At 55.2% G+C, this 25,521-nt stretch overlaps 7 protein-coding genes across 7 annotated transcripts; 4 read left to right on the top strand and 3 right to left on the bottom strand.

Annotated features, from left to right (window-relative positions):
* Positions 1-2,208: 2,208 nt before the first annotated feature.
* On the bottom strand, positions 2,209-3,833 carry CHGG_03716 (uncharacterized protein; the record flags this gene model as incomplete). Its single annotated transcript, XM_001222929.1, has 3 exons — positions 2,209-3,167; positions 3,240-3,590; positions 3,749-3,833. 3 exons carry the CDS (start codon positions 3,831-3,833, stop codon positions 2,209-2,211), a joined length of 1,395 nt encoding a protein of 464 aa, XP_001222930.1.
* A 1,563-nt stretch (positions 3,834-5,396) lies between these two features.
* On the top strand, positions 5,397-10,549 carry CHGG_03715 (uncharacterized protein; the record flags this gene model as incomplete). Its single annotated transcript, XM_001222928.1, has 7 exons — positions 5,397-5,529; positions 5,589-5,771; positions 6,008-6,019; positions 6,457-7,038; positions 7,092-8,020; positions 8,192-9,695; positions 9,807-10,549. 7 exons carry the CDS (start codon positions 5,397-5,399, stop codon positions 10,547-10,549), a joined length of 4,086 nt encoding a protein of 1,361 aa, XP_001222929.1.
* Positions 10,550-10,969: 420 nt separating this feature from the next.
* Positions 10,970-12,571, top strand: CHGG_03714 (uncharacterized protein; the record flags this gene model as incomplete). Its single annotated transcript, XM_001222927.1, has 1 exon — positions 10,970-12,571. The coding sequence occupies one exon, from the start codon at positions 10,970-10,972 to the stop codon at positions 12,569-12,571; it is 1,602 nt and encodes a 533-aa protein (XP_001222928.1).
* Positions 12,572-13,292: 721 nt separating this feature from the next.
* Positions 13,293-13,723, top strand: CHGG_03713 (uncharacterized protein; the record flags this gene model as incomplete). The annotated part of the gene is made up of 2 exons (XM_001222926.1): positions 13,293-13,443; positions 13,536-13,723. 2 exons carry the CDS (start codon positions 13,293-13,295, stop codon positions 13,721-13,723), a joined length of 339 nt encoding a protein of 112 aa, XP_001222927.1.
* Positions 13,724-13,885: 162 nt separating this feature from the next.
* CHGG_03712 (uncharacterized protein) lies at positions 13,886-17,299 on the bottom strand (the record flags this gene model as incomplete). The annotated part of the gene is made up of 4 exons (XM_001222925.1): positions 13,886-14,494; positions 14,558-16,207; positions 16,275-16,985; positions 17,045-17,299. The coding sequence occupies 4 exons, from the start codon at positions 17,297-17,299 to the stop codon at positions 13,886-13,888; spliced, it is 3,225 nt and encodes a 1,074-aa protein (XP_001222926.1).
* Positions 17,300-18,650: 1,351 nt separating this feature from the next.
* On the bottom strand, positions 18,651-21,668 carry CHGG_03711 (uncharacterized protein; the record flags this gene model as incomplete). Its single annotated transcript, XM_001222924.1, has 2 exons — positions 18,651-20,480; positions 20,862-21,668. 2 exons carry the CDS (start codon positions 21,666-21,668, stop codon positions 18,651-18,653), a joined length of 2,637 nt encoding a protein of 878 aa, XP_001222925.1.
* Positions 21,669-22,935: 1,267 nt separating this feature from the next.
* Positions 22,936-24,967, top strand: CHGG_03710 (uncharacterized protein; the record flags this gene model as incomplete). Its single annotated transcript, XM_001222923.1, has 2 exons — positions 22,936-24,419; positions 24,667-24,967. 2 exons carry the CDS (start codon positions 22,936-22,938, stop codon positions 24,965-24,967), a joined length of 1,785 nt encoding a protein of 594 aa, XP_001222924.1.
* Positions 24,968-25,521: the final 554 nt, after the last annotated feature.

Genomic DNA, 25,521 nt, shown 5'->3' with positions numbered 1-25,521 from the left:
TCTCACCACCAAGGACCATGGGATGAACCCCATCCAACCATAGCGATGCCATCTTCAGAGCAGGGAGGCGGGCGGAGCGATGATCTGGCAGGTGGCAATCGGCACTGCTAGCGGCAAATGGCGGTTCCGAGACACAGGCAGCGACAGTGCGGACAAAATTGGCTTTTTTGGTTCATGTTTTGTTTCACTCATGGCAAGGGGTGGACAGATGCATCCTCTCCTGGTTGATGATCAACCGGTGCGCGGCGATCAAGCCGGCCATCTTTCTGTTTTCTTCTGGTTCGCCTTACGAAAGTGGGCGACGGTGATTGCAAAACGCATGCACGAAGACCATGCGTCAGCAGGACGGGTGAGTCGTTGTTCGGTTGTCTAGGCAGGGCATATCCGTCCCTCACCCGCGGTTGACCCCGATGACGAGATTTAGGGGCCAACCCAAAACGTGGCTCTCTTGTCAGCCTCCACATCCATGAGTGGGCGGCTCCAAAGTGAAGGACCTGCGAGATTGGAACACGGCCGCTCGCCCCCTCCTTGAAGCCTATCTTGCCCATGAACCCGCCAGAAATCACAGGGAACGCGCCGCGCCATGTAACTAGTTAACTTGAGTTTCAAGTTCAATCAGCCATACATTTCAAGTTTCATAGTACCAACCTCGGGCATATTACCAGGGCCCGAGGTAGGTACGTTAGGTAGCCGGTCCAAGGCAGCCGTCCAATGGACCCTTTCACTCCGGCCCTGGGCGGTTCCAGATGGAGTTTTGACACCGCACGGCTGCAAACCTTTGGCGTGTGGAGGAAATCTCAGCTCCTACGGCAGGGAACAGCCAAGACTCTTTCCCATTGCAGAAATAACCCGTGGTGATTGGCAGAATTGAAGTGAGCTGACATCTGGTGGGTTCCCAGCACTTGGCATCTGACTACATCCTAGGTATGGAAACTCATCTTGTTTCTGTCGATTCTTCGACTTGCCCTTCTATTTGCAAAAGGGAATCCTCCAAAAGTGCGCGTTTTGAGCTTGGTGGGAGAAGCGGGCATGGGCTTCGTGAAGGTGACTTCGGGACTCCAGGGATATTTGCGCGCTGGGTGCTTGGGCGACACCAAGCTGCTGGTTACTTCCTTTCCCCGCGGTGGCTGCGGGGTAAATGAACAACCCCAGTCCAATTAGCGGTGAGCAGTTCGGTGTTGAGGGCACTGGCCTTTGGCACAAAACCACCAGCCGAATGGAGATTGCCATCCGACCCTTTCCCCCAGCTGACTTCCCTTCCATTGCCGGGTAGTTTAGGAGGAACTCGCGCTTCTATACTGGAGATTCGTTACCCTGTAGTGTTCCTCATTCGAAAGCTCCAGCTGCTGTCCAGTCATGCATGGACATACCTTGATTGACGATGTGAGAGCTGGTTAAGGGGTGGCATCGTCAGTGGAGAGATACCCCACGCTGAACAGTTCAAGTATGCGCGCAGGATACCGATGTACTCGAGGTACCTTGTCTGCTTGTGTACATCGCAGTGCTACGGATGCAACCACAACATGCCTTGCCCGTGCGAATCTCGCAATCTCAGGCTCATGGACAAGAAAACAACCCCCCTGCCCAAACAAGCCGGGCAACCGGAATGGACGCAATAGGCTAGAAACCGTTCGAAATCGACGGTAGTTACGAACATGACCATGTGTTTATTTTGGTCGTCAAGCAAGATCCGGATGGCGATGTTGATCCCTCCGGCCAATGGTAAAACCGTCCCAGAGCACGAAGCGCAATTGCCGGATGACTCGATTATATAAGGATATCATGAGAGGCCCGACGTAGGTTACTCGCTCTTTGGACCTTGCCGGCGTCGAAGAATTCGATCCGGGAAAACGGAGGAGGCCTCTGGGGATCCACCGAGTCCACGCCGCCGAGACGCTAAATAGCACCGAGTCTGTCATTGAATGAATCTCCAGGTCTTTCTGATCATTGCCGCTGCCTTCTCGGGTTCTTGGCAAGATTGGGCTGTGGGCCAAATCCCATCACCTCAACAACCTCTTTGCCACTCACACAAAGGGGCGCCTGTAGGAACGTGGCATACAGGCAATGTGGGGTTCCCGAGGGGCAAGACGAAGCCTCGTGTGTGGCGTGGCGGAGCACAGAGGCAGCTCACTCCACATGGGCGTGGTGTGATTACAAGCAACGGGTTCTCCCCAAGCGAGGCAGCCAATACACGGGAGTTATTCTGACTTAGTTTTCCAAGCCCTCTGCCTCGTCATCCTCCTCATCGTCATAATCGCCCTGGGCTTCGTCGTCGTCATCGTCCTCCCCACTTGATCCACCTTCGCCCTCGCTATCGCCCTCGCTTCCCGGGTCGTAGTCCTCCTCCATTTCATCCTCCTCGTCCTGTAGCTGCTGCTCCGCCTCGCGTTGGGCCCGCTCCAGTGCCGTAAGCCCATCCGCGTCGCCTTCTCCTCCGGCCAGCTCATCGCCGGCAGCGGGCTTTTTGATGTTCTCAACCAACTCCCTCTTAGCCTTACGTTGCTCCGCCATACTACGGTCGGCAAGGCCGTGACGGCGGACGTATGTCTCGTCAATCCCACCATAGTCCTCTTGGTCGATCATACCGAACTCGATCTCCTTCTCGATGGCGATATTGGCCTCACCCGGGATGTCGGTGTCGAGCTCCACTACAATGTTGAAGGTTGTCCGGAGGACGTTGGTGTAGCTAACGGCTACAATGCGGTCCAACGGAAGGAACAAGATGGGCTTCTTGAAGCCCCACAGAATACCGGTGGGGAGAAAGAAAAGGAATCCGTCCTTGCTGCCGCGAAAAGCTTTCACGTGTACTGCTTTTTCGTTTGGGCGATGCGGCTGCCGCGCCACGCTATGGAACAGCTTGGGGTCCGATGCGACGAGCTGGCAGGAGTGGTTTCCGGCCGAACGCATCGACGTCGTCAAAGCCCAATGAAGTAGGCTACTGTATGTGTCTGAAACAGCCTCGGCCGCTGCGGATGAGGGGCCCACGACGCTTCCAGGTTTCGGCGCCGCGGCCGGGACCGTAAAAACCAGCGGTTCCAGCGGTTGCAGGCCGCCACCGGAGTTAGCACCTGCCTGCTTTGCGGTTGGGAGGTAGCTATCGCGCGGAAGAAGGACGTAGTTGTACTGTGCTTGGGATTTGTCGGGAACTGGCAGATAGAACGCGTGTTCTGGAAAGACCGGCCGAGGTTAGTTCAACAGTGCGTCGGTCTGGCAAACGAGCAAGCCCAGTAGAGGCGTACCAATGTCCTTCAATGGGTACACGACCCCCTGAACCGGAACCGACGTCCCCGAAGCCCGAGCATACAAGAAATTCTTGGTAAAGCAAAGGTCGTACTTCTTGCGCTGAGGTGCTGTAACCGATATGTCCCGGAGTTCGAGCAACACGGGGTCGGTGGCGGCGACATCGACACTCAACCCGGCGGGTGGCGCCCTCCCGTGTGCATGCCCATTCGGCTGCGGGTGTGTTGGTAGTTGCGCGATATCAATCCGCCTCCTCTTCGACGCAGGCCCGTCTTCGGGGTCAGCCGAGCCGAGCCGTTCGTACACGAAACTAGCAATTTCGTTGAACAAAGTGGTACGCGCGGGCGTATCTAACGAAACAGCACACCAATCGTTAGCAGGCTGATCCGCGGTTGTTAACATTCATTCTCCCTAATTGGCTCCTTGTCGCTGCTCGCTCATCTCGGGCGCATTGGAACAGAAGACCACTTGTAGCCGAAGACCGGGGGAGTAAGGGGAAAGCGCGTACCGGCATTCCTCTCGATGTTGGACAAAATGTCCGGCCGGGACTGGAAAACGGACCGCAGCGTCTGGACATCAAGTTGTGTGGCCATGACGATGCGTGAGTGCACGAACCCAAGAAGATTCAATCGATGATCGACTTCCAGATCCCGTGCTGGTGTCTTTGTACTTAGGGTCTCAGGCTGTGGACGTGTTCGTCTCGGCCGTTGGCGTAGGGGTAATGTGGATGTTGGACGGAACACGCGCTAATGGCCCACCACAGCAACAGCAGTGCTGTTTTTTTAGTGGGGCTTCTTCCCGCCTGGGCCTCTCCCACCTTATTTGCCAGGCTCTAAACTTGGAAAGGCAAGGCTCCCGCAACTCGATTTTAGGTAAGCTTCGAGTCTTTGTGTGACATCAACTCACTTCAAGTTGGCTGTGGATGAGATGCTAGCGTTAAATCAATCTACAGGTACGTACACAGTAAATGAGGTAAGACACATCATGTGTTGCACGCCTCTGCCTGCCGTCGCATACACAAATGAGCAGCACAGAAGTTGACAGAACCACCTGCGGCCAGTCACGCATGAGATTTACCGCTGCGTCGTTGAGGTATAAACTAACAGTTTTGATATACCTTTGGGGGAGATACTGCCACATGCAGGCTCAGTTCATACCTCCTCCAACTTACCCCTCCCCATCACTGCCTAAGGGTTGCTGAACCCGGAAATCCTCTGAGTCTCCGGTTTAACCTAAATTAGCTAGGTAGGTCGATACTGTACATTGCCGGCACATTTACCAAAGTTATTCCTCGTAAATTCGGTAGCTACCAAGAAGTATCTTCCTCGACCGAAACCCAAGCTCGATAGGTAGGTACCTAGGTACATATACCTATTCCAGGCCGCCCGCTCCCTAATAATCCCTCGCATCTTGGAATTCTTGGAAGAGCACGCAAGTGGTTACACCCCACGCGACTTCTCCTGGTGTACTTGGACACCACGCGGATTTCTCGGGTAACAGGCCCAAAAGAAGGGGAGAAGAGTCCAAGACTCCAACGTTGCAGCAGGTTGCAGTTACTAGGTCATCTGCAACTGTATGTTTGCCTTGGCAAACACGGTGGATTGGATGAGGACCCCCCACCGCATGGTTGGAGGCCGTTCGACTCATCACGCAAACAGTTGGTTTATCTCCAATAGACGGTGCCCAGCCGGGTTTAAGCGCTGTTATACTTCAAGATGTATGTACAGGGCGCATGGCGCGGCCGCTCGTACTCCCTTGGTATTCGTTTCCCGCACACGCAACACCAAATCTAGTATCTTTCCCCGCTCGCCCCGCCGCTTGGAGAGAAGTCGTTCTCAGGCGAACTCCACCTTCCCCCGCCCTCTCCCCCATCGCCAACACACCTCTGCAACACGCGCGCTGGCCGTGGCAGAGAAGGGTGGGGTTCTCGCCGTCCTTTTCTCGCGTGATTCGTCTCGTTCGGCTGTGCGGCACAATGCCAGTACCGTGATGCGGGATGGAAGGCCCACCGGGGGCGGCAACTGTGTTGTACTCGACACCTTAAATAGCCTTGGGTGTTCCCTAGACTCGATACCTCGCTCCCCCTCCTTCCGCAGCTCTGCCAACCAACAGTCCGTTTCACAGTCTTCATCCGCTCAACGCCATCAATAGCCATCATGTCTTTTGCTCAATCGGCTCAAGATACCCGTGTCGACGATGGCCATATCCTCCGGGCCCGTCTCCAGAAAGCGGATGGCGAGTGGGTGGATGCTGAGATCAATCTCAACGACTTCATCGGCAATAATGATGGTATGTGAACCAAACTGGGGTGCCATCTTCAAAACCACCCCGCTGATGACATGTCCAAGGCTGCTTCGAATGGGGCGGAGTAAACTTTTCCGAAAGCGCTCAGGACATTCACTTCTCAGTCGAAGGTACCGACGCGGCCCCGGTTCTCCGGGCCATTCTCCTCAACATGGAAGGCGAGGGTGTAGAGAGGGATATCAACCTCGGCGAGCGCATCGGGAACAATGACGGCAGTTTCGAGTTCGGTAAGTTCAAAGTCTCGGCGGTAGAGAGCGTTGTGCTAATTCCTTTTTCTTAGTATAATCTCGATCTCGAGTAACAATTGCTCGAAAGGAGGTGGGTTAGCCCGTAGGGCGTAAAGTTACCTAGCACAGCCTAGTATTTAAAGCAGTTGAACCTTATCACCAACGCATACTAGTCCACACTTGTATTGAAACTTGTTATACTTTGGTTCAACTCCACTTGTGTGAACTGTCGGCAGGTTTTAGCTGTAGTAAGCGCCGCCGTGAGATACCTACCTGCCTGCATAATTAATGTTACCTATGAAAAGTACTAGGCTTTTATCGTCGTTGTATAACTTCGTGGGTACCTATCTAGGTACTGGAGGTATCCATGACTGTCACGAATGTGCCAACAAGCGGGACCCCGGGGCGCGGGACGCCCTGAGCCAATCATTTAAACGAGCCAACCACAGGGTGCTCTTCGTAGCACCCGAGAGTCAAAGGAGAGCGACCAGTCAGAAGCCGCTCTCAAGGGCTCTCGAGAGCCACCGAGAGCATGAGCTCTAGTGAGCTCTCGAGAGCTGTCTAGAGCCTCAGAGAGCCACAGGATGTAGTCAGTATATAGTCACTCGCTCTGGAGAGCTCTGGGAGTTCTCCAGTTAGCAATCACAACTACAGTTCGCTACAAGCCCGAAAGCCTACTGTTGAGACAAGTCTTTGAAGGTCTATGGCCAGCTACCATGCCTTGCGCGGGATCTTGACGTTATCATCTTACGCCCTGCCAACACCGCAAACCACCCGCATCTCCAGCGCCAGTTTCGTCGTGAATTTGTTGTGCGCCGCAAGGTCGTCACCGCGTGGCTGCTTTTCTTGCGCGCCCACCACCCCGGCTATCGAGATATTGAGGTGGTCCAAGCTGCCCTGCAAGCCCTCCCGGAGCACGGCGATCTCATGGACCAGCTTCCCATCCATGAAGTTGAGGATGCTGCTGTCAACCTCGAGGATGCTGTTGAAGATGTTGACTTTGATGACCAGGAGGCGGCTGCTGTACCGAATATGGTCGTCAGCGAGCGAGAACTTGATATGTTGCGCGCTGAGCTTGCTGGTGAGCCTCATATCCACAATCCCATGGAATTTCAACCCCGGCGGCAATCTCCACCTCCAGATGGAGCACCACCAGCTCAGGACCATATCGTCGTCCCCGAGATTCGCAGCACTCCCCTCAGCGAATTCAATCGCTCCCAAGCTTTTCTCTCTCTTGCCTTCCCCTCACTTTACCCGGAAGGCAAAGGTGAATTTGTGCTCCCGCGGCAGCGCAGTATCGAATATGGCGACTATCTACAGCATGCACTGAAATGGCGCGACGGGCGCTTCGCGCGCCCCCCCCTATTCGCTTCGTCGCCTTCAATACTCGGATGAGGCGTCAGATCAGCGCCAGAAGCGCGTTTTTCGTGAAGCGTCATGAGCAGCTCAACCCCGAGCCAGTCAATATCGACACTTTGAAGGAGGCGCTCCGCAATGAGACCCCTGACGGCAAACGGCTTCTTGACTCCATCGTGCGATGGACGGGCAGTATCCGCGGCACCAAAGCTTACTGGGGTGTCAAGCTTCAGGAGCTGCTCGCCATGGCCTTCGCGCTCAAATGCTCCAGTGCTTTCATTACTTTCAGTGCTGCAGATAACCACTGGCGAAGCCTTCATCAACACATGCCGCGCTTTGAGGAGTGGCTGGCTGCTGAAGAGCTCCAGCGGATGCGCATCTCTGCCGCCAATTTGCGCGATAATCCCCATATCGCAGCCTACCAATTTCACCGCCGCCTGCAACTGTTCACCACGCTCGTCATGAAGCAGAAGTTCAATCTCACTGAACTATGGCAACGGTACGAGTGGCAGGGCCGTGGCAGTCCCCACAGCCATGGCCTATACTGGCTCCTTGAAGCACCGCTCCCTGCGATGACTTCAGAGGCAGCCCGCCAGCAGTTCGCTGAGTTTTGGGGCATTCACGTCCACGCCGTCAACCCGGAGGCTGGGCGGCAGATGCCGCCGGGCGAAAGCAACCCGCTACGCGCCATTCCCACTGTTGACAGTGAGCTAAGCTTCGCTCAGCTGTCCAAGGTTGTCAACCGCGTCCAGCGTCACCACTGCAACACCTCATACTGCTTACGGAAGAAGAAGACTCCCCGGCAACCCCCGGATGCGTCTCCAGCACCAGCGCCTCAGAGTGAGCTCGCCTGCCGCTTCTATTTCCCACGGCCGGAGCACCAAGAAGCCATCGTCACGAAAGCGCTCAACCCAAACTACTAGATGTACGACGGTGCCCGCAATGACGCTATTCTCAACAGCTTCAACCCGGCCGTCATCATCGCGTGGCTGGCAAACATCGATTTCTCTCCCTGCACGTCTCTCTCTGCTGTCGTCAACTACGTCGCCAAATACGCTGCCAAGGGCGAAGAGGCGACGGTCTCATACAGAGAGATGGCCAGCAAGATTCTCCCACACGTCTCTCACCGCACGCCTATGCTTTCTTTCGTCAGCAAGATGATGAATAAGATAGCCGCGGAGCGAGATTACCCAGCCCAGAAGATCGCTCACCATCTCCTTGAGCTTCAACTCGTCCACTGCAGCCGTCAGATTCTCAAGGTGGACTGCCGAAGCCCTGAGGCGCAACGTCAGTACATCATCCATGACGAGACGGTCCAGGAGACGCTCTCCATTTACACTAAATATCTGGGCCGAGAGGACACTGAGGATTGGAGTGGGATCAGCTACTTCCAATTCCTGACGAAGGTGAACTTCTCCAAGAAGCCATGGCGGCACTGGCAAGCACCAGCAAAAGACCGGGTGCTGCGGTACTTTCCCAAATACAAGCAAGAAACTCAAAGAGACGACTTTTGCCGTATGAAGCTGACGTTGCACCACCCCCACCGTCACCACGACGAGCTCAAGATTGTAGATGGTGTCCCGTTTGCTAGCTACGCTGCCGCCTACCGCTACTGCTTGGAGAACCACAGCCACGAAGACGACTATTACGGCGTCATAGCTGACGGTCACGAAGAGGAGTTTCAGGAGGCGTCAGATAAGGACGAGGAGCCACCAGACGCGGCCAATCCCATCCCCTGGGACGAGTTGGCACGTGAGCTCCCGCGACGGGGTCCGGAGACGGAGGATATCGAACTCCTGGGCAACCGTCCGCAGGATCTTACAAAAGATTGGGGCAGCCACGTTGGCACCCGCCCATACTGGCTCAGCAACCAGCTTTGGAAGGAGACCAAGCTCGCCCATCCCCTTGGCTTTGACGTCGGTGACTTCCCTGACGGTGCGGAGGACACCTTGAGCCCCCAGCAGCGCCTCATCTACGACATGGTGATGACCCACGACCAGCAGACTGTTGATGGTTTGCACCCTCCACCGCTCAGGCTCAATATTGACGGCAGAGGCGGCTCAGGCAAGTCTTACGCTATTAAGCTAATATCCGCTTATCTATACAAGCGGGCGGTGCAGCAAGCGCGCCCTGATGCTGAGAATATCGTCATTCGGTCAGCACCAACGGGCGTAGCTGCCAACGGGATCCAGGGGACCACGCTTCACTCACTGCTCCGCCTCCCCGTCGGTATCGTCGCCTTCGAGCCACTGAGCCCTCCAGACGTGGCTGCCGCGCAAGCTCGCCTCCAGTCGCTCAAATATCTCGTCATTGACGAGGAAACTATGATCTCGCTGAAGACGATGGGCTTCATCGATAACCGCCTGCGTCACATCTTCCCCCGCAGCAATGAGCCATTCGGGGGGTTCAGTATTCTGCTGATGGGCGACTTCTATCAGCTCCCCCCCGTCAGGGGCAAGCCACTGTACTCCCCGGCTCAGCTAGTTGAGCCGCTAGAGATTACCGGCCGCAATGCTTACCAGGCGCTGAATCAGACCATTGAACTCACCGTCGCCCAGCGTCAGCGAGGTGCGGATCAGGAGGCTTTTCGGGCCGCCCTAGAAGGCCTCAGAAACAACCAGCCAACGATAGAGCACTAGGAGTTGCTTTGTACCCGTGTACGGTCCAACCTGACGGCAGAGGAGGTCGCGCTTTTCGATGAGGCTATTCGCATCTTCCCTACGAATCAGCAAGTCACCAACTACAACCTCGACCACATGGTCGCCCTCCAGCAGCCTTGCCGCCAAGTCGTCGCCAAGCGCACAGGGCTGGGAGCCGAGACAGTGCCCGCCTCCGATGCTGGGAATCTCCACTACAAGCTTCCCCTTTGCATTGGTGCGAGGGTGATGTTGACGGAGAATATCTGGACGCCCGCGGGCCTCGTCAACGGAGCATTGGGGACCGTCCGCGATATTGCCTGGGCAGCAGGCGTAGACTGGAGACAAGAAGCCCCCAACATCGTCGCCGTTGAGTTTGACAGCTACGAGGGTCCGCCGATGTGTCCCGCTGGCTTCTCTGTTGAGGGGGCGCCTCAAGGGGTGAACTACGCCAACGTCGTCCCCATATTTCAGTCATTACGCGAATTCCTCAAAGGCCGCATTGTCTGCACCCGCAAGCAGTTTCCTCTGACCATCGCCTACGCCATCACGGTCCACAAGTCGCAGGGGATGACCGTAGAGAAGGCGGTTGTGGATATCTCGGAGCGGGACTTCCAGCCGGGGCTTTTGTATGTGGCTGTTTCGCGGGTCAAGACGCTCCAAGGCGTCATCTTTGACGTCCCCTTTGACTTAAGCGCTTTGAGGCAGAGAAGCCGGGAATCGTTTGAAGCAAGGGAGCAGGATCTATGGCGGCGTGATGCGGAGAGAGTCCCGTTGCCCGCCTGACGTGCGAGTCACCCCCCAACCCATCTCTAAATAGCCTCATCAAACAGTGTTTGCACAGGTTGCCCCAGCGGCCATATTTCAACCTGACACCCCCAACATCGTCTCAGCGCCATAGCGACAGCACCGGTACTGCCAGTCAATCGCCTACAGCTCCCAGCGACCGCCCGGAACACTTGCTCCGTGAATTCTGCCGTCTCTCACCGCATAAAAGCAAACACTTTTCGGAAACTCGTCGGTTTTGAGCTTTCTGAGCTCAGCGGGCTTCATGGGAGATGGCGGCTGGATGGATGGATGGAATTTATTTCGCCCGGAGGCACTGGGCCTATAGGGCCTTAGCACGCTAACTACATCCGGATCAAATCGGTTTGCGTTTAACTCGTACAAGCCCCCTACTTCTTCCCTCTTTCTCGCTGCAAAGAGATGGCGGCATTCGGTTTATCACCTGAGTTAAATTTCTTAGTTCCGACGGCAAAACGCCGGCTGAAATACTGCCAGCTGCCTGTGCCTCTTTGTCCCACTGCAATTGTGCATCGCGCCACCTGGCGACAGCTGCCACCTCTCACCTCCCCCAGTGAATTCGGCCATCGTTCCCACCCAACTCAGCCATTGCCACCACTCCCAGCCATCGCTGCGCGGCAGCTGTTCACCGCCATGGTCGCGCCAGTGGTGGACTACGCATCCAGCGTCTGGATGCACCAATGCAATTGGAAGACCGCGCCGGCCATACACAGGGTGCAGAGGGTCGCGGCGCAAGGGATCATAGGAACGTTCAGCACGGTAGCAACACGCGTAGCAGAAGCAGAAGCTCACATCCCCACGGCTCAAGATCGATTCTGGAAGAGGGCGATCAAGATGTGGACGGACATTCACACCCTACCAGAGACGAATCCACTCCGCAACACCACTTCCCGGATGCGCAAGTTCCGGAGATCCTACCGCTCCCCTTTCTTTCAAGTAGCAGATCTCCTCAAGGACGTCCCATTGGACAGCCTCGAAACCATCGCTCCCGTCGTATTAGCGCCATGGGAGAGGCGAGTCCGCACTACGGTTGACAGAACGGGCATCCAGCAAAAAGAGACAGAGTGGGCGGTCCGGATCGCCGTAAGCAGCTCCGCACGAAACAACATGGTCGGGATCGGAGGAGTCGTCCGTCTCCCGCTGCCGATGCGAGATGGCTCAAGGAACGAAGCCTTTAGTGTGACGCTGGGCTCCAGGTCGGAGCAAAACCCGTTCTCAGGCGAGCTTGCGGCTATTGGGTACGCGTTGAGGTTGATTCGAAATATCAGGTACCGAAAGATCATCCTTGCCACCAGCAACAAGGCAGCCGTGATGGCCTTGGAGCGACCACACCAGCAATCAGGACAACAATATCTCTGTCAGGCGTACGATGCGATAAGTGCCTTACGCAAGGCGGGAAACACGATCTCGGTCGTCTGGATCCAAGCGGGTACCAAAAACGAGCTCCTGAACACAGCCAAAGCGAAAGCAAAGGAAGCAACACGGCAGGACGCTACGCCACAAACGCAGGATCCTGCCATGCGGTCAACAGCCCTCCGTATCGCATGGGCAAAGCGGGCACCGCCCACGTCCTTACCTGACAAAGTGGGCAGACATTCCAAGAGAGTCGATATAGCGTTACCAGGGAAGCACACCCAACTATTATACGACCACCTGTCCCGAAGCGAGGCCGGCGTGCTTGCTCAGCTTAGAACAGGCATGGCCAAGCTCAACACATACCTGCATCGCATCAAAGCAGCACCGTCAGACCAGTGTACGTGTGGACAAGCCAGAGAGACAGTGAACCACTTCCTCTTCCGATGCAAGCAATGGGATCAACACCGTAGGGAGATGCTGCAATGTACGGATGTCCACAGGGGGAACCTCTCCTTCTACCTGGGAGGAAAGTCGCCCTCGGATGACAAGGACTGGTCCCCCAACATGCGGGCGGTGCGGGCGACGATACGTTTTGCCATTGCCACAGGTCGTCTGAGGACTGAACAACAACAGAATGAAGCAAACTAACCTCACCATCCTAAACCCCGACTAACAACCCCCTTCATCTCGTGTCACACGGAGTAAGCGCGCTTCAGCCGCCGAAGATAGGACGTTGGACACTTGGAGACTAGCCTTCAAGCCAGCTTACTATTCGTACAACTAACCCACGAGCATCCGCAGCAGAGAGGGCAAAATTGTAAGGAGATAAGCCAGAAAAGGAGGATGTACGGGCTTCATGAGATCAGGATCCATTTTAGGATATGTATTAGTAGATTGTATGATAGTTGCCCTTTCGGGTTAGGCCCGCCGGGCGGAATAAATTGTGTGTGTGTGTGTGTGTGTGTATTCAAAACACCAAGAAAGCGTTACCATCACCATTGGTGCGAAAAGACCTTAGTTACCGAGCGAAGAACCAGTCAATTAAGCCCCCAAGATCGCGCCGTGGCGTAGCCGCGGTAATAGCGATCTGGGGCGAGATTGACGGTTCGAAGCCCGTCCGCCGTGGCTCCTGGGTGATTTCTATGCTCGTGTGCTTGCTCCACGCGCATCGGGCTATTTTCTTCTCTTCAAGCACAATGTCACCGCTGCAGAGATCCTTCTCGCCATAGCTCCAGACAATATCCTGGCCTCCAATTATTGGGCCTTGTTTCCGTTCTCTCGTGGCAGTGTGCACCTCAAATCTGCCAACAAGATCAACGAGCCCCTGGTGGACCCGCGTATTTTCCTCGCAGACTTCGACCTCTCCACTATGGTAGCGGCGGCGAAGGTTGCCCCGAAGTTCTGGCTATCTGAACCGATGAAGACGCAAGGCTCAGTGACAGGTCCCATCGTACCGGTGGAGGTGGATCTTCCTAAAAATGCTACCGATGCACAATGGCAGCGGTACCTGCGCGATACTGGTAAGCACTTGGTCTTGTTCACTCCGCCAACCGCCCTGCTCCATATTAATAATGCATCACCGCTCTAGTCATCGCAAACTCGCACCCTACAGGTACAGCAGCTATGATGTCTCGAGCATTGGGGGGGTTCGTCGCTCCCGAGCTTAGGGTCGACGGCACCGCGAATGTAAGGGTTGTCGATGCTTCGGTGGTTCCACTCCAGGTTAGCGGACACTTGACAGCGTCTCTTTACGGCCTGGCGGAACGTGCGTCGGATATCATCAAGAGGACAACTTATTGATGTGACCATGGTGTCTGCCGGAGCAAGGTTCAAGGGTCGGACGGGATGATAATAAGGCATGGTTATTCTTTAATCCGACCAGATTAGATCAAGGTCAGCACATTATTGCCGTTGCAGCATATCTCATTGTCCCATTTCTAGTGTAGATAGACCCAACATCCGCTACTTCTCCATGGACATCTCGCTGTCGGAAGAGTAAAATCTCTCAAACGCCCTCTTTTCTAAGTCCTCCTCGGTCATGGCAGCCCCCTTCTTCTGCATGACGTTTTTGCGCCTGAAATAGACACGTTTAGCCCATTTCCACGATTCTGCCCCAAGGAAGAACAGAATGGTCACGGCAAAGACAACTCCCCACTCCTTGCCAATACCCTCGTGGAGGAATACGCGCCGGTTTAGTACGGGGATATACAGCGTGGGAAACACGCCAAGGAACCCGACCACCACAGACCAGAACAGAAACGTGTTCTTCCATAGGCGCTTGGCCCAGGCCTTGATATCGCGGATGGCACCATCGAAAAACGATAGCCGGCTATCCACGAGTTCCCAGGCAAAGAAAACAAACATCCACATCATGGCTGTGTAGCAGGTCGATCGGGCTTTGAAGACGCCGAGGCACGAGGGCGAGTACCGGAGGTTACAGTCGTGGCCGAACTCGCCGCCGTAGAAGCCAAATATGACGATGATGAACGAAGAGAGCAGGCAAATGGCCATGATAATGCCATATGCAGCAATGTCAGAGAGAAACTCGGGGGTGAAGACGCCGTATTTGAGCTGTCATCCCTGTCAGTGCCTGGCCTGATCCAGGTTGAAACTCTTGAGGTTGTTAGAACTTACACTTTGCGGCGGCCTGAGCAGAATATGTTTACTGGCTGATTCGAACCCCAACCCCGTTTCGGTGAAGGCACCGGCAACGAGCAACATGAATAGGATCTCGATGGGGGTAATCTGGAAGATGGAGATCCCACCGGTATCCTTGTACGCTAGCCCGACCAACAGCGTGGTAACAAAGGCTACGTTCGCGGCCAGAACATGGAGCATAAACTTTTGTACGTTGTCAAATATGCGCCGGCCTTCTTCCACCGCGTTGAGAATACTGGCGAAGTTGTCGTCACTCAGGACGATGTCTGACGCGGATTTGGCCACATCACTGCCACCCAAGCCCATGGCGATACCAACATCGGCTCTCTTCAGACTGGGGCTGTCGTTCACACCGTCTCCTGTCATGGCGACGTATTTGCCTCGGCGGTGGAGGGCGTCGATCATCCTGACCTTGGTGCTCGGCGCACATCGCGCCACCACAAGCGGGAGCTCGGCAAGGGCATCAAGCTCATCGTCGGTCAGTCGGTCAAAGTCGTGGGCCGTCATGACCATCTGCTCGGCGAGGTCCGCTTTGATCATGTCCATCCTCGCAGGTAGAATACCCACTTCGATGGCGATGGCGCGTGCCGTTTCAGGGTGGTCACCCGTCAGCATGTGCACGCCAATACCCGCTTGGTGGCACTTAAACACGCTAGGTCGGGATTCGGGCCGTGGCGGGTCGTAGATGCCGAGGAGGCCGCGAAAAGTAAGGTTGGTCTCGTAGTCTTCGCGTTTGAGGAGGCCTCGGCGAGCGTCGTCGGCCGAAACAGGATGGATGTTGCCGTCTGTTGTCGAGTTGCTAGCCAGTGCCAGTACACGGAGGCCGCGGCGGGCGAGAGCTTCCATATTTTGCAAGATGACGTTTTGAATCTCCGATGTTAGACCCGTGGTGGTATCGCCGTCGTCGCCGGCGGTTGATGGGATTGAGATGGATGAGCAGCTGGCCAGTACGCGCTCGACAGCCCCCTTGGTGAAAATGCGCACTTGCCCGGTGTCTCGGTGCTGGCAGAGGACGGACATCTTCTTGATGGACGAGTCGAAAGGGAACTCGGCTAGTTGGCCCCACGATTCCGAGGCACCAGCCCCGTAACCAGGGCGTCCGAATCGAGTTGCGAACACTTGCATAGCAATCTCGGTCGCGTCGCCGTTTGCTTGCCACGATGTTGAACCCTCGTTGTCGACTCGCTTGACGGTGGCGAGGTTAGCGAGAGACGCAATGTCGAGGTAATGATGGACGGAGGCACGCGTTTCATCCCTAGGTGTGATAGGCGGTGCGTTGTCTTCGTTGTCTATCTCGCGTGGCTCAGACTCAATGAACCTCACGGTGCCGGTTTCGGGGTCGTACGGGTCATCGTTTGGACCGACAACATAGGTACCAAAGCTGGGAATCCACGCCATCCGTGCCACCATCTTTCCTTGGGTGAGAGTGCCCGTCTTGTCTGAACAAATGTTGGTCACCCCCCCGAGAGCTTCCAGCGATCGCATATTTCGGACAACAACGTTGCGCTGCACCATCACCTTAGTCCCTGCTGCCATGGTAATGGTCAAGACCAAGATCAAGGTAACGGGGAGTGTGCCGAGCGCGGTGGCGACCGCGTAAATGATGACATCGTTTCGAGCTCGGAACTAAAGCGGTGCGGTGTTAGCAAATTTGGCCGTGAGACAGCGTAGACGGGCGTTGCTTGCAGCTTACCTTGTTGGCTGCGAGGACAATGATGGCGCAAACGACGGCAAATCCGAAGATGTAGTAGAAGAGCTGCGACAGCTTCCGTTGTAGCGGCGTTCCCACCGTCAGGCCAAGGAACTTCCCGATCCAGTCCCACGTTTTCCCGACCGCAAACGATAGGTAGGATGCGATGGATGCCTTGCCATTTTCATCGCGCGCAAGCTTCCGCTTCTTACCTCCCTCGTCGCCGAGTGCAGCGGCGATGGCTCCTATCTCGGAAGACAATCCAGTGGCGAATACGATGGCGCGCCCGCGGCCCTTGGTAATGATGCTCGACGAGAACACGACGTTCAAGCGGTCCCCGGGCCCGGTGTCTTCGCCAAACACTTCATCCGGGTACTTGCGAGCCGGGAGGCTCTCGCCTGTGAGGAGAGCTTCATCGACTTCGAGGTTGACAGCTTCGATAAGACGTCCGTCGGCCGGGATACTGTCTCCCACCTTGAGTTCGATGATGTCCCCCGGTACCAGCTTAGTTGCGTCGACAGTGGCGATGAGTCCATCGTCTCGGACGACTCGTGCCGTGGCAGCGTTCAGCGATTTAAGGGAAGCGATTGTCCTCGCTGCTTGGAGGTCCTGGAGGAAGCCGATGACGACGTTGATGAGAATCAAACCTGCTAGCACGCCGCCTTCCACCCACGACTGGATACCGAAACACGCCGCAAGCGCGAGCAAAAGGATCTAGAAGCCAAAGTCAGTACCTCAATCCTGGCGAGGGGGGATCAAGAAGGGTGCATTACTAAGGTCATGGCATTGGCGACCTGGGCCACAAGGATCTCAAGGGGTTGGACCCCTTTTTCCTTGCCGAGATCATTAGCGCCATATTTGTCCAAGCGAGCAGCGGCCTCGGAGGAGCTCAAGCCCTTTTTGACTTCGGTCTGTAGTTCCTGGGCGACTTGGGCTGAGGATAGGCAGTGTGGAGAGAGGGACAATGGCTCGTTTGACTGGCCCGAGACACGACCTTCGACGGCCCGGGCGTGGTTTGGGGCCGCCATAGTGGGTAGAAGTCAAGCCTAAGCCAGGGTTGAGAAGGTTGTCAACGGAAACCCAAGGGAGGTGGCCATAACAGTCTAGCAGTCTCAGATTCTCAGATTTCGAAAGGGGACCGAAGAAGGGACGTCGATACTGGAGAGCAACCCCTCGCTTTATAAGGCCTTTTTTAGACCTGGGCCAGGCGAACCCAAGTACCCTCACCTTGGCGGATGGCGAGAGTGCCCGGCAGCCCCAGGTGAAAACAAAAACTGGGTAGGTACATCCCGAAAAGGGAGCCAAGACGCATGTGGTGCAGCCATATTACGTATTGGGAGGAGTAAAACATTGGCATGTGGACCGCCGAGAGAAAGATGATGGAGCCCGCTGTTGCTCGCGTCTTCCTTCTGCCCGCCCAAGAACATTGGCGCGGGGGGGCCGGTATCGAGAAGACGGCCTTGCCATCTCGCCATATCTCGTCGTTCTTGGCGAGAGAAAGAGAACTTGTCCGCGGACATCTTGTTGTATAGTTTCTTTGCAACTTCGCGTCCTCTTAATTTGGTTAAAGTCTTGGCGTGGTAAATCTGAGAAACATGAAAATCTAATAAAATCGCATTTATGAAACATGATGGACGGGCCCTTGGCGCCGTGAACCGGTGTCAACCCTTGAACAATTACAGAGAAGCCTTGTGTTCGCCCGGACTGGACAAAAGGGGCTTCGGGGAGCCGAAGATTCGAGACGGGGTGGGGATCAATGATAACAACCCCACTGCAACTGATGGCATGCTCGGCCCCGGTGTGTGTGATCATGGGCATTGAGAAAATCGCAATCACTCTACGAGCCCTGGTCAGGAAACTTGGCGGGTGTTGGGGCAGAACAAAACTTTCGGCAAACCGAGCGTGTATTGGCTAACGTCATACCTCCGAGCTCCGACTCCTGGGGTCGTGGGAAGACCTTCAATATCCTCTTGATGTTAATAGCTGCTTCTTCCACAGAGAGGTCGGTTGTGGGTGTTATTCGCACTGGCCGTCTGGACCAGTGGTCGAGGATCCGGTGCTCTGCGGACTGACGTAGCAGAGATGTAAAGTCTTGATCAGCGACTGAGCGGGGAGGAGTCACATGATGTCATGAAAGCAAGCAAGGACTTTTGATACTGACGGCAACTCTGCAGCTTGTGTCCCAAAGCCACGGTCAATCGTGCATTGATTAATGTGGTACTTTGGATCGTATTGAATGGGAGTCAGGCTCGTTAAGGGGGGGGGTTGAATCTAGATGCCAAGAGTTCCAAACATCCCCCCTCGCTCCACCGCCTCGATGGTGCAACTTTGTGGTGCAGGGTTGTTGCACACATTGCGTCAACCGTCTTGGCTCACCGTCTAGTATGCGGGGTTGTGCCCATGTTGTTGGTTCTGCTGATAAAGCTGGGGCTGGTAATCGTCCGGCTGGGCGTGATGATCAGCTTGGTGCTGCTGAGGATGCTGTTGCGGGCGCGGCTGGTAATGGCTTGGTTGATATTCTTGCTGGGGTTGGTACTGCTGAGGCCGGTATTCTTGTTGGGGTGCAGTGTTGTATTCCTGGTGATGAGAGGGGGGAGGAGGAGGTGGCGGGTAACCTCCATGGGGAGGAGGGGGGTAATTTCCATGAGAAGAGTGATTTCCAGACGGAGGAGGAGGAGGGTAGTTTCCATGGGAAGCGTGATTTCCAGACGGAGGAGGAGGAGGGTAGTTTCCATGGGAAGCGTGTTTTCCAGACGGAGGAGGAGGGTAGTTTCCATGGGAAGGAGGGGAGTGGCTTCCTTGAGGTGGAGGGGGGTTTACCCCAGGAGGAGGGTTACCGTGATGTCCACCACCGAGTTGGATATTGGAGCTCGGCGCTCCCACGCTCACTCCTTCGTTCCCGATATCATCCGGAACGGAAATTTTGACCTTGGGCAGGTATTTTTGAACCTTCTGCTCCACCATGTTCTGCACAAAAACCCAACTTTCACGCTCGAATTTGCGGTGTCCGCCGTTCACGACGCCCAAAATACTCCTGCGTAGGGTCTCCTGGACCTTCCGCACGAGACCCCGGATTTTATTGACGAGTTTCGCTTTGATGTCGTCGCCAAACCCACGGTCGGCGTGGGGCTGTGCGTCGCGGTCGAGTTGCGAATCAAATGGATTGCCGCCGAGTATTTTCTCCAGCGGCTTTTGGAACTGGTCGGGCAGCAACTCAAAAAGTTGTTTTTCGATTCCACCCAGAATCTTTCGAAACTCGAGGCGTACTTCCCTGTGCACTCTCGCAAGGCCTGTGCTGATCTTCTCGCTGATGACTTTGGAGAAGCCGCCACCATTCTCTTTGTCCCCTGCATCGCGATCGTGATCTTCGAGACCCCTAGACGTGCCTTGGCTCGGATGTTTCTTATGTCCAAACAAGCCCCCGAGTCCCTTGACGAGGTCTTTCACTTGGTCTTCGATCTCCCCTTTGACACTATCGCCGAGATCCCGCGTGCTTGTGTTTCCACGCAACCAGCGTTTGACGTGGTCGAGAGCAATCCGAGTGAACTGCTCCGCGATAGGGGTATGTTGCTCTCGGAGTTTCGCGCCGACTTTCTCCTTGATCTCGGGGCTGATTAAACGGGCCTTTTCTTCCGGGTTGCGCGCGGCGTCCTTCACGGTGTCGCTAAGGATGCCGAGCAGCCCGTCTAGTTGAAAAGTCGGCCGTTCTGACCCCTTGTTGACTTCAAGGTGGTCCTGGACTGCGTGGACGGCGGCGGACAAGAAGCCCCTGACGTTCAGGTTGTCGTTGGGCTCGGGCCCACGGGATCGAGTCTCGCTCGAAGCCTCGCGGTTTTCGGTCAGGTTGAAAATGTCGCGCAAGTCATCTCCCGCCCCGCCTGCGATGTTGGTGAAACTGCGTGTGAGGTCGGCGATCTCGTCGGCAAAGGGTAACGACTGGCCGCCATATGCATCAGGGACGCGGTCGTTTAGGCCCCTCGAGGTGCCTGCAGGGCCACCTGTGGCAGCTTGGTCTTTGTTGAAAAGCGAACGGAAAGCATCGACGACCTGTCCCTCAAGGCTGTCAATGGTTTTCTGCTGAAAAAGGTCCAGTTCTTGGGCAATGCGAGGTTGGATTTGTGGCGCCAGCGAGTCAACATACTCGTCGACCTTCTTCATCAGCACCTCGGGGACGTGGGAAGACATTGCAGCGGTTGTAGCAAGGAATGTCTTTTCAAGGAGAGCAGTTTGTGCCTAAAGCAGACAAACTAAATTGGGGGATATTAGAGGTATTGCGCAAAGAGCATTGAGGTGGGAGTGCGGGGTTGTTGACCCCACGTCTTGGGACATGGAGGCCCGACGAGAAGTTGTCCGCCTACCTAGAGGAGAGGGTTGGGGTTATGTACGACACATTAGGGGGCGCGACACCATGGAATTGAATCGACGCGTAAGAATCTCTAGTATTCACTTGTACTCGTAGGAAACTGGAATCTTTCTCAAGTAATACTGGGGCCAGCCCGGGATTTCTAATTGCTACACTGTCTGCACTGCTCATGTAAACCGTATCGGAGCTGGAGCCCCGGCCCTTGTTTAAGTGGGAGGGAGTCTCACACCAATGTAACGGAACCCTGCCTGGACGATTGGCTTGGAGGCAGCAAACTTGACAAGGAACAGCGGTGTAGCATGGGGAAGTTCCTCCTTGGTCTGCAAAGCAATGTACTTCAGCAGGTGGTCGATGTCTGCGGCGTCCTGGTCTTGTTTATCCCTGTTGCCACTCGCATTGTTCTGCGACCACGAGTAGCACCGAATGTTTAACAACAGTGAGGCCTTCAGGACACGGACTTTTCCAACCATGAAAAAGCCATTTGCGTTAGGATAGTCTTGCTGAAGCCTTGCCGGCTCCCGGAAGAGAATAGGGACCTTGTTGCCATCTTTCTCGTACCAGACCCGGAGTTTGCCCGTCGAGGAAGACGATTTGAAGCCGTTATTCGAAGGAGCACACAATGCCGTGGCTGTCTTGGCGGTTTGGCCAGTAGGGACAAACACCTCCACGTCTTGAACGGGACGCTTGATGTTGATATCTAAAAGCCCGAGGGCGCAGGCACCCACGATGGCGTAACGAGTGTCCCCGAGGGTTTGAGCTAGCTTTTTAGCGACAGGTTTTGCAGGTGAGTTGTCAAAGTTTGTGTCGCTGGTCAGCGCGTTGACCCCGGCGGCGATAATGTCAACGGCAGGCGCGGCTGTTCTACGTGCCGCCTCGGCAATGCGGGCGCCGGTAGAAGTGTTTGTTCCCGTCCCATTTCCAGTTCCCGACCCGTTCGTTGTTGACGCATTTCTTCCGGTTCCATTCCCTGTTGTACTCGACGTCGTTCGTCGTTGACCACCTCCGCCGGACGTTTGATTCCGTGTATTGTTCATTTTGACGAGGTTGGTGAGATTGAAACGGGGTCAAAAGATTGGTTCGTAGTCTGGTGGTTCGGGGGCCAGGAAGGTTGGTAAAGGTCGATGTACAAAGTATGAAGACTTGCAGAAGAAACAGAAAGCAATTCAATCAAAATTGCTACGCTTTTATGTATACTACTTCATAATACCGCCAAGCCGAACCTATCATCCTGCTTCAGTCTTGGTAGGTTTCACATTAACTTTATTGTCAGCTCAATGAAACTAAGGTACCAAGGTAGATTTGAACGGAGTAAGCTCGATACATACCTAGGCAAAGTAAGAAACTTGGCATGGAGATCGTGTGTGTTTGAGAGCAGTGAGACTGCCACCGTCCGTCTTACATTTGGGTCAGAAGGATCACTAGGCTGTAGTCTGACAATACTTTACTAGCACTCCAAAATGGTTGTCCGGCCATTATAGATGGCCCCGATGTGGCCTCGATGTCAGAGCCTTTGCCGCGGCCCACAGGACCGTGCAGCGGCCGAAATATCCACTTGGTATCACAGGTCGTTTTGAGCCGGTGACGGTCAATTCTTTTCCTTTTCTTCTGTTGATTGAACAACATTACAACACTACTATTTTGGGACATTGGTGCTGTGCTGCTGGGTCCACGCGTTGTCAGGCTTTTGGTCCAGTGGTTCAATTTTGCTTCACACTCTCAATCCAAATCTACTTAGAACGACGCCAATGTCAGCTTGGACTTCGTTAAGTTGTGGAAGCCGGAGCAGTAACCCCTGGCTTAGGTATGTATATGTACAACTGCTATGTTTGGATACACTGGGCTGCTACCAACGCCCGACTGATGGCTGCCACGAACTTACAACCCCACATCGCGCACATCACAGCCGCACGAGGTTGATGGAACTTAGCTTCGGTGCCTCGCTGGGACACCGGACATAGCCACAGCGCCGGTCTCTGGTTTGAGTCACCCAATCCAGCACAAGACCACAAGGCTCTGCCACATTGAGGTTAGCTGGCTCCACCAAGATTCACCGGCTGACAGCCGTGTCGCAAGGTAACGAAGATAAATCTAAAAAACATAAAGTGGCTTGAAATTCCCATTCCTTCCTTCAACTCATCCTTCTAACCGCCAGCTGCAATTTGCATTATCGGGATATCCTTTCTATATGATGGCGCTCCCCGCCGCCAAAGAGTTCTCGTCAGACTTTATCCTCGTGGGCCCCCCTGTCCTCTTGGTTGAAAGATCATGCATCCATGCTAACCATTCTAGGGCCACATTTGGATGCTCCAAAGATTCTACGCGTTGATTGACCACGTCAGATTTCCAGGGCCTTATGTCGCTAAGTATCCGGCCATTCCGACAAGGCACAAAAATGCCGACCATGGGCAACAATGGAGGGTGCAGGCCTTCCTGATGAACGCCGAGGTCCGGTATTCGTTTTACCTCCGCTGTCTCGACGATTGGCTTCTCAAGAGGAGCCAGGGCCTGAGAGAGAATGACTGGCCGCTCCCACCTTGGGATGTCGCCCTCATGTTTTACATCCACATGCTCTCCCCCCAACGCTTCCAGAAGGACATGACTGTCGAGTACAGCCGCATTTGGGACGCTCGCATTTCCTTCCCTCTCGCTCGGCTGAGGCAACACCCGCGCAATGACGAGTCCTCGCAGCAACAATGGGAGGCCATGTATCCCGACATTCCCTATCAGCTCTTCGAGTTCAAGCCCGACGGCGGAGCTCCGCATATTTCAACAAAAGTTCCGCGTGCTCTCGACCTCCGCGGTTACAAATGCGGCGCTGTCCGCTGCGGAAAAAAGAGCCAGATCATCCCCATGGCCGAATGGTCTGCCTATCGCCTCGGCAAGGATTATAGCCCGGCTTGTCCCTCATGCAAGACCAGCTTTTCGCCGTTCTTGGGAGGATACAACTCAGACTTTGCGCGCTTCTGCAAGACCGTCTTTGGGCAGCACGTTTTTGGGCTCTGGGACGCGCCACTACGCCAGATCGGCTTCGTCGAGCGAATCCTAGTTGAAACTGCCCTGGTCACAGCGGTTCAGCTCCAGGCCCACCAAGATCGTTATCTCAAGTTCCTGGGATTGATGAAGGACCACCCCAAGAAAGTCTTCGTCCCGACGCTCGACATCGACCTCTTTTGGCACACCCATCAGCTATCACCTGCTGCCTACAACACCTACTGCCGCAGACACGTCGGTCGCCCTGTTAACCATGACGACACTATTGCTGCATGTGGCCGGCGCAACGCACTGGACGATACTAAGCGGTGCTGGGCGCTAGCTTACGACGAACTATTCCTAGGTGGCCCTGCCGAGATTGTCACTCTGCTGCACGAGAAAACGGCCTTCTACACTTCCAAATGCCAGGAAAAAGATCGCCGTCTCGCCGCCTTTGACAATGAGGTCAACACAGCGGGTACACTGCTTGATATGAAGGCGGCAAGGCAGGCAGCTCTGATCGAGCTGAACAAGGAAGCGGCAGTAAGGGGTGAGGTTGCTGTCCTGTCTGAAGCATTTCAGCAATGCGTGCAGGGGCGGAACGCTGTGCGGCCGAAGATTCGGTTCTTCAGGTGGAAGTATTATTCCAAACAACGCCGGGAAAAACTGACGCAGAGGGATGCCCAGGTGCACGAGGCCGAGACGGCAAAAAGCGCCAAGGAGCAAGATCTCAGCCAACAGCAGAAGATCACAGCAGAAGCGGTAGCAGCTAGAAACGAACAAGAAGAGCGTTGGGAGGGGATCCAGACGGAGAGGTCGGTCCTGGAGGCGGAGCTCGCAAGCCAGGTGTCAATGGCAGAAAACGCTATTGTAAAGGACTGTGTCGCCCGAGCAGATGAGCTAAGAGGTGACCCATTGGGGAAGGGCATGTTCTCTGTGGTGCCGTCCGAAGCTCAAATTATGGCGGCTCCCATCGTTGATGTTAAGAAACGGCGCAGTGCCCCACTCAAAGGGAACTTGGGGAGCTAGCTTGGGATATACTACACTCTGATCCTGTGGGAGGAGGTTCATTTCGGCGGCGCCGCGTTCGGGCCGGACTATCGAGGTGACTACGGAGGGCGTGGGGGTGACGGATGGGGTCGGTCTGGGGGGAGTGATGGTGGAGGTGATTCTGGAGGGGGCTGGGGAGGCGGCTGCGGAGGTGGTGGTGGTGGTGGCTGCGGAGGGGGAGGCGGGGGCAGCAGTGGTGGAGGTGGCTGCGGAGGAGGCGGCTGCGGAGGCGGCGGAGGCGGCGGGGGCGGCTGTGGAGGAGGGTGATACCGTTTCCTCAATTCTCCAAGGACGCTTTTGCCGTGAGGTTTGAGATGTTTCGTGCGGAGAGACGTATAAATGAAGGTGTACTGAATTGTCCTGTGGGAGCCGCGGCTTCCGTTGAGGGTGAGGGACCTTCCTTAGTTATTCGGAATCACACCAATTTGGTAATTTTTGCGACTGGTTCTCAGTCTCGGGCGTGAAAACCGGGTTAGCTGGGATGATGCGCCGCTCAGTTCTTTACCGTCCCCCTGCCGGACGAGTGGAGCAAGAGATGCGATTGGAGAACCCATACCGGGATAAGACACTTTACGCAGTGTAATGCCGAGGTAAATATTCAGTTTCGCAAGCGCTACACGCTTTCCTGCGACGACAACTTACTTCCCAACCTCGCCGCCTACCTCTTCAATAGGTACCTAGGCATGTAGGTAGGTGACAATCTAGCTAGGTACTTTGATACATCCCTTATTGTCCAAAATCCTAACGCACTACACCGCCCGATTTCGGGCTACTCGAAACATCCTACCATCAAGTCACCTGTCCCGATCTCCAACAGTAGCATTCCTCATCTTAGTATAGCTTGCGAGTGGTGGTGTAAAATCATGA

The sequence above is a fragment of the Chaetomium globosum genome, genomic scaffold (assembly GCF_000143365.1).
Source record: "Chaetomium globosum CBS 148.51 scaffold_4 genomic scaffold, whole genome shotgun sequence".
Taxonomy (NCBI): domain Eukaryota; kingdom Fungi; phylum Ascomycota; class Sordariomycetes; order Sordariales; family Chaetomiaceae; genus Chaetomium; species Chaetomium globosum.
This window is presented reverse-complemented; position numbering and strand designations above follow the sequence as displayed.